This window comes from Coffea arabica, chromosome 8e, assembly GCF_036785885.1.
Source record: "Coffea arabica cultivar ET-39 chromosome 8e, Coffea Arabica ET-39 HiFi, whole genome shotgun sequence".
Classification (NCBI taxonomy): domain Eukaryota; kingdom Viridiplantae; phylum Streptophyta; class Magnoliopsida; order Gentianales; family Rubiaceae; genus Coffea; species Coffea arabica.
The window spans coordinates 35,752,753-35,760,953 of NC_092324.1; the positions used below are offsets into that span (position 1 = coordinate 35,752,753).

Below are 8,201 nucleotides of genomic sequence, written 5' to 3' on the forward strand. Positions count from 1 at the left end.
TAAGTTTACCTAAATATTTGTCTTTGATTTTGTACTCACATTCTTACGTGATGGGCTGGACAAGTAGTTTTCAAAATTTATGCTTTTTTTTTTGGTAATATGTTCACTAATTGTACATAACACTGACCTATCCCCACCCTTAAGAGACAAAAATTGTAGCAATGTTGAAATATCAACTCCTGAAAAGACAACCATGGCAGCTGGCTTGTCGTTTCTAAACTCGAATATTCGACCGACACAAGCAAGGAAGAAGCGCAGAAGGTACGCAGATGCACGCATCAAAACCAGGTTTGTCGATATAAAAAGAAATAATCAAAACATAGTAATAATTTGTTTTAACAAACAGTCCATGATTCAAGGGAAAACGTTTATTTTTGTTCAGACGAAAGTGAAAGGAAGGGTAGAAAATACATCTTTTTTCCTGTTAGGTCAACTCTTATAAAGAAAGACCAAAACAAAGTAATTCTTATAAAGAAGACCATTAAAAGGAAACTTCGTAGAAAGGGCGTGTTAAGTAAAGAGGGTAATGTTATCATTTTTCAACTATTAAAAAAAGGTCAAGTACATTAATTTATGACAAAATTTTATAAATACGAATCCAACTCACATTCTTGGGGCATTCCTCCTCAATTTGTTCGCCATTTTTTAGCATCAGAGCATCAAGAAAGAGAGAGAGAAGCCTAATCAAGTAGCTTTCGCAACTCCATTAATCTCTGGTGAATTACAAAAGTTAAGGGATGGAAAATTGTACTGAAATTTTTGATGTAATAGTGGTTGGAGCAGGCGTTATGGGCAGTTCTACAGCTTACCAAACAGCTAAACGTGGCAAGAAGACACTCCTGCTTGAGCAATTCGATTTCTTGCACCATCGAGGCTCCTCCCATGGTGAATCAAGAACCATCCGTGCAACCTACACCAAAGATTTCTACCCTAAAATGGTCCTAGAGTCAGCAAAACTGTGGGAAGAAGCCGAAGAAGAAGCTGGTTACAAGGTCTACTTCAAGACTTCCCAAATTGACTTGGGTTCATCATACGACAAGTCCCTCCAGGCCATCATATCCAGCTGCCAGAAAAACAGGGTTCCTGTTCAAGTTCTCAACCATAACCAAGTTTCCGAAGAGTTCTCCGGCAAGTTTCAATTAACTGAGGATTGGATTGGTGTGGTGATTGAGCATGGTGGCGTTATTAGGCCAACCATGGCAGTTTCAATGTTTCAAATGCTTGCAATGAAGAACGGCGCAAGCCTTAGAGACAACATGGAAGTGGTAGATATTAAGAAAGATCCTTCCAAAGATGCCATCTTGGTCAGCACCAGAAATGGTCAAATGTTTTGGGCGAAAAAATGTGTTGTCACAGTTGGAGCTTGGATGAAAAAATTGGTCAAGGAAGTTGCAGGTCTAACTCTACCTATACAACCCCAGGAAATAACTGTATACTACTGGAAAATAGAACAAGGGCATGAGGCTGAGTTCACGATTGAAAGTGGTTTTCCGACTTTTTCGAGCTATGGTGAGGCTCACATCTTTGGCACTCCATCTTTGGAGTTCCCAGGACTGCTCAAAATATTAGTGGACGGTGGCCATCCCTGTGATCCAGACAAGAGAACTTGGTCTGCATCGCCTGATACGCTTAGTGCAACAAAAGAATGGATCCAAAGCAAATTTGGTGGTCTCGTTGACTCCAGCGAACCTGTCTTGACACAATCTTGCATGTATTCTATGACCCCTGACAAGGATTATGTGATTGATTACTTGGATGGAGAATTTGGGAAGGATGTTGTGGTTGCTGGAGGCTTTTCAGGACATGGTTTCAAGATGGCACCAATTATTGGGAGGATATTGGCTGACCTTGCTATAGATATGCAAGCAAAAGATGTGGATATGAAGCACTTTAATATAAAAAGGTTTGAGGGAAACTCAGAAGGAAATCATGAGGATTTTGACGATTAAGTCGATTCGGTTGATTTGAGGAATGATTGAAGCGAATACCATTTTTGTGTCGTTCCTGTCAGATATTTGAGTTACGATGATTGAATTGCTTCAACTTTGAGACATCTATTGTACATGCACTCAACCAGTAATAACACTGATTCCACTCGCCATATTAGTCCAACATGCTAATTTAAGTAATCTTTCTCTTGTGCTTTCCCATGTTTTACTGTCCTTTATCTGCTATTCTCTCATTGTTGTTTTCCTTCGGAAGATAGGAATGGTACAGGCTATTGTTAATCATCACATTACTTAATTTTGAAAGTTTTAGACTATCGTTAATCAGCACTTTTCAGACTATTTTTAATCAGCACTTTTCCTACTTTTGAAGTTTCAAACTATTGTTAATCACCACTTTTCGGATGATACGGTTTTGAAAGTTTCAGACTATTTTCAATCACCACTTTTCTTAATTTTATCACTATTCTATCTCTTTATCCTAATATTTTAGATATCTTCACCCCATTTTCTTTGATATTTTCACAAATATGCAATGTTTTTAAACCTGAATAAAAAATTGAACCGGAACAGCTTCCGATTTGCAATTTAACCAGTTTTATCTGTTCAATTCTGGTTAAAAAATTTTATCATTTTTTTATTCATTTTTGTATTAAAAAATTTAAGAAAACCTGAAATATTTGTTTTAAAAATAAAAAAATTTAGTGAAATCCAGTAGAACCTCCGGGTTTTTAATGGCCCAACTATTACTCATTTTCTTGTTTAATGGATTCAATTGAACTTAACCTGACTAATTCTCTGCTGATAGACAACTGCCCCCAAATGTAAATTTACCTCTTTTGGGCACAAAATGTAACAAACTTACATGCTTAGCCTTTGATATCGGTCTTCCAATGGTGTCATCATCGATTGATTAACTGATAAGTGTGCATTTTTGTGTGATTTAAATGTGTTTTATTATTTAGTTTTGGCGTGTTTTATTTATTTCTATAGTTAATTAACTAGATTTCTAGTAAATTATGCATTTTGCGGTTTAAATATCAAAAATTACATTTCTATAGATTAAATTGGTGAAAACTTCATGCTTTTATAGGATTTAATGATTCAATCATCAATTGGAGTGATTTGAGAAGATATTTGGACAATTATTGATGAATTGAAGTGATTTAAAGAGTATGAAGTGCAAAAGATGAAATGCAACTTAGTATAAAAGGGAAAAAGGTTGACACATGCTGGTATTTCAGCTATATCTTGAGTTACAAGTATTGGATTGAGGTAATTTTTGAATCATTTTGAAGCATATAACTCCATTTCTTATGAAGATAGCAAAATTCAGTACATGAGTTTTCCTAGTCAAAAAGTCTAAATACAGTTGGTCATTTTTATTGCCGAAAGCTGAAACAGATTTTTGATTAGTCAAGGGTATATTTATCATTTATCAGTTTACAAAACTCCAAATCGGGTGATTCTTGATGCATTGGAAAGCAACTAAAGGGCTACAATTTCTATGTTTTGTACAAGAGTTAGTTTAGCCTCTATCATCGAGAAAATATCAATTGAAATTGGTACAAAAACAGAGCAAAGTTGAAGACTAACTAGAAAGGAGAAAACTTGCAAAAGAGACAAAATGTGGGGTAATACATGACCTCAGCCCGCATTTTCTAAGGTCACGTTTTCTTCATTTTTGGCTACAACTTATTCTGCAACTTGTGCTCTATTCACACAAATTTTTTGACCAATTTGTCTGTAAGAAATCCGGCTAGATGTTAGCAAGCAAGCATAGAGTTTTCAAGAAACAACTTTTGGTGATTTTAAGAGACAAGTTTGCCAATGAGAAACAACTCATCTTGATCTTGAATTTCTCTATAAATAGGGTCTTTGTTGAGCTTGTTTAATAACTTTGGAAGGCTAGAGACACTACCAAAAAAATGTGGTTTTCACTAATTTTTCTTAATTCATTAGTTTAGTATAGTATAGTTAGTATAGTTTTTCTATCTTGTACTTGTAGTTAGATTGGATGAAGAATTGAGGAGCAAGATGGAGAGTTGGATCTCATGTGACAAGGGTAACTTCTTTGTTATCACTTTCTTTTATATATTTGAATTCATATCAGACACGAAAAAACCATTGAAAATCGAGCCTTATGTAGATCTCTCTCTCTCTCTCTCTCTCTCTCTCTCTATGGATTTATCTCTTGTTTATGCAAGTTTAATGTATCCTAGAACTTTTTAAGGATAGTCTTTTCCCTCAGGTTTTTCTAGCAAGAGTTTTGTCTTCCTAAGGTTTACTTGTGGGAGTTTTTCTTTGCTCTTTGGAATGTGTGATTTTGCTTGTCATCTGTAAACTCATCTTACCTGATTAGGAATAATTTCAGTTTATATTGGCGGTTTGAAACATTGCATCCATATGCCCACAACCACCGTTTTTCATTGCTGATAAAGATATGGAGTTTCAAGAGTTCTATTTTTGTTGATTTTTCATTGTGGAAGGAGATCCCTTGCATTTTTTATACTTGCTATATGCATCTGTTGCCATTAATACATTTGTTTGAATGAATGCGATGGTGATCTTTATTTGTCAAAATATCATGAGTCAATAATTTGTGACGACATGTGTGAAATTTGGTATTCAAATTCAAATTGGAATAATGTGTAAGATATTCAAATCCGTCAATGTATACACTGATAGATAATGTAAAAAAGATTAATTCTTAATTTTATAGTATATACAACATTTAAAACTTAGGAACCAAATTTAATAAGATTTCTAGCTACAACCCATCCCTGTAATTTGTAGGTGGGAAACTATGGAGCTAATATCGACTCAATTACCATCTTTTTTTTTTTTTGGTCAATTACCATCTGGTTAAGCAATTATTGGTCGTTAAGGCATAGGGAATCTGTCATGCCTGGATTCAAACAGACAGCTTGGCATAAAAAGCCAACATGAAAAATTGATATGTCGCAACAGAAGCAAAAGCTAGAACCCTCAAGCCACTGCCAAAGAATATCTCCCCAGGCCTCAAGCAAATTACAAAAATGTTTTACTAGAACTATAGATGCCTTGAAGCTGAAAGAACAAGATCCCCTCAAAGCCCAAACAAATGCTAATATCTTTATTTCTAGGTATAAATAATTTCTGCACCTAATTGATCTTATAAATGGAATTTTATGTGTCATTATTGAAAGGATAAGAAGAAATGTTAGGTGAACCTGCAAAAATACAAATGCATGATTACATGGCTTCGACACTATTTAGAATTTCCAAAAATCTCTTCATTTATTTTCATTTTTTCTTTGTCACCTTCCACGGACTTTTAACTTTTTCTTATTTAAGTATTTATGTTAAGGTCCCAGAAAAAAATTACACAACTAAGATATTACATACACGTCAAGCAAACATTGCATCTTCTAAAATGGATTGTTTAACCTATCTTTTTTTTTTTTTTTGGTAAGAGATTGTTTAACCTATCACAATGTAAAGGATAAGAGAAAGTGTTCGGCACCTGCATAAGTACAAATGAATGACTTCATATAACGTCAAGACATTGATAATTCTCAATATATTTTTATTCATTTCAATTTGTTCTTTTCACATCCGACAAACTTTTTATCTTTTAATGCACTCCTGTGGTACGTAGGACTCATAAAATCCAGGTAGGACTCTTAGAGTCTTCCCTACTGCCAAATTTAAGGTTCAAATGCTACTTAACAGTTGAAAATGGCAAGGTAAAACAAAAATATATAAAACTACAAATGAATGATTTCATATAGTTTCCGTAAATTAAGAATTATCAGAATATTATCAATTAGTTTAATTTATTATTTTTCACAGCCATAAACTTTTATCTTTCTGAACTAAATATTATTTTTCTGAACCAAATCTTTGGGGCTTTCATTAAAAACATCATACAAGTGCACATATTATATACATGTGGAGCAAAAATCCTAGGAACTAATGATTAATGAAGAAATTTCTTAAGCCTACATAAAGCTCTTGTACCTTTAACGTTGTCCCAGCAGTAACTTTACTTGCCTATATATACTAGAATACAAGTGAACAGGATTCATAATTTGCAAACTTAGCTTTCCACAAACTTTCAGATAATAAAACAGATTTCGGCAAACCAAAAAGTAGCGGAAAAATTCTTTTGGAGAGAAAGTAAGCCATTTGGTTCGCGCCAGACGCCACTTCATTCAACTTCCAACTGTGAGAATCCTCTATGACTTTTCCTCAATCTGACCATTTAATGTAACCTTGTATGCCGCTTGGTTATGTTTCATTCTTTAAAATGAATGTCTTAATGCATTTAATTAGCCATTATAGCTTGGATTGATGCACTAAATCAATCGTTTGACTCTGTAGTTCTAACTCTTAGTGGCATTAACAGACTTGATTGTATTATCATAAACAGAAAACACGAAGCACGCAACCTTTGTTCGAAATGTACAACGTTCATCTTTTGTCGGCCATTTTATTCTTTTTGTTTGATAGAGAAAATAATTCCTATGTTTTCCATAGGTTACTTGGGAAGCAACAAAAATTTCTAAACAAAATCTAGAGATTCTTGTGTTAAATCCTTAATCCAACGTTGGACTTATATGTGAATAATTATGTGTTGCAAACTGTTAAATAAGGTTAAGTCCAATTAAAGTGATCAAATATGATTTAGCTTTAATGTATCTAATAGGGTGTGGGCCATTAATGTGTAGAGAATTAAGGGTATTTCCTATTTCTATGATGGGGTGAAATAAGAATCCGAAGGGTAACAGGAATGTTATCTATAAATAGGGTTATGGTCCCCAGGTCACATTTTTTTTTTATTATCATATTTTCTAGTACCACAGAATAGCTCTTCCCTAATATCCCATCGTCAAGAAGATACCAGAGAGAAACTAAAGGGCTCTCTCAAGAATTGTCAAATACGTGTTGACCTTGAAGGCCACCCCAATATCTTTAGAGATTCAAATATCAGTTTGTCGATATGAATTCAGGTACGCTTCTGCAATTTTACTGTTAATTTATTTCTTAATAATCGCCATATAGATTTTGGGTTTAATAGGTGATGGCTTTCACCAAACGTTAATATAAATTACCATCCTAATAAGTGATATCAGAGCCGGATATGGTTGATTATTAGGAAATAATTTGGATTTAGCATTTTTTTTTAAGAACATTTTTGTATGATATTTGTTAAGGATTGGCCTACCTTGATTGTTTAGTTTGTTCCTATCGTATGAATGGCTTGTTGCTCCATTTATTGTGTCACGTGAATTCGGTTTTTGACATATGCGTATTGGTTATCAAACGAGGAAACTCTTGGTTAATGACGGATTGCATTCAATTTTGACTATGAATCTATGGACCCGCCACATAAGTCATGATATGGCTTTTCAGATTATGTTCTCTGACTGGTTGTAAAAGTCATGATAGGGCCACATGCTACATGTTTTCTTTAGTCATGTAATCTTTTTTTGTTTTTTTTTTGTCGACACAGGGGTGTCCGGGATCAATCTTTACGGAACCCGACTAATCCCCTGTGATCCGGGCCCGGCGCCCAACCCGACCCGAACGCAATAAGTGCGCGGAGGAACCCAGCGGAGCGGAGACTCGAACTTGGGACCTTAAGGGTCACCGATGAGAGGCGCTACCGTTGGACTATTCACGCAGAGGCTTCTTTAGTCATGTAATCGATTTGCATGTTTTGGCTTTTCATAGAATGCATGTGGGTCAACTTTGTATTGATTCATTGTATTGGTTTCAATGTTCTGTTCATGAGATTATTTAGTAGGAAAATTATAGTTACAAGGTACGATGCAATCCGGTAGTTGTTTTATGTGCCAAAAAAAAAAACTTGGACGGAATTTTTTTTTTTTGGCTCAATGTTTTTCAATAGTTTGGCTGTGTCTTCATGTTGAATGTCATGCAAGAACTGAATTAAAAGACAATCTTTTGCATCTATTTAACTCTCTTGTATTTGGACTTTGACTACTACTCTTTGACTTATTTTCTTGTTTAAGAATAAACATGCATATATTTGTATAAATAAAATTAGGGTTTCTTTAATTTGGGTGAACCGTAATAAAGTTAAATAAAATATTTAAGCCTACAAAGTCTATATATTTGGCCCACTAAATATATAGTTTTTATGAAGTATTTATGGACTTCAAAAAAATTTTGGGCTTGAATGATAAATTTGGATCAAATTATGGATATGGACTTTTGGTCCAATAAGTCTATATCCAATTGATTGGT

The 8,201-nt window shown here is 34.3% G+C and overlaps 1 protein-coding gene and 1 long non-coding RNA gene across 2 annotated transcripts; both read left to right on the top strand.

Moving 5' to 3' along the window:
- Positions 1-537: 537 nt before the first annotated feature.
- LOC113705622 (probable sarcosine oxidase) lies at positions 538-2,129 on the top strand. The gene has a single exon (XM_027227534.2). It carries the CDS (start codon positions 738-740, stop codon positions 1,947-1,949), a length of 1,212 nt encoding a protein of 403 aa, XP_027083335.2. The 5' UTR covers positions 538-737; the 3' UTR covers positions 1,950-2,129.
- Positions 2,130-3,529: 1,400 nt separating this feature from the next.
- LOC140013078 (uncharacterized) lies at positions 3,530-7,821 on the top strand. The gene is made up of 2 exons (XR_011820157.1): positions 3,530-4,011; positions 7,444-7,821. It is a non-coding gene; the product is annotated as an uncharacterized lncRNA (long non-coding RNA).
- Positions 7,822-8,201: the final 380 nt, after the last annotated feature.

Excerpts from the sequence above, each read along its gene's own strand:
- LOC113705622 (XM_027227534.2), top strand. The coding sequence starts at position 738 with ATGGAAAATTGTACTGAAATTTTTGATGTAATAGTGGTTGGAGCAGGC.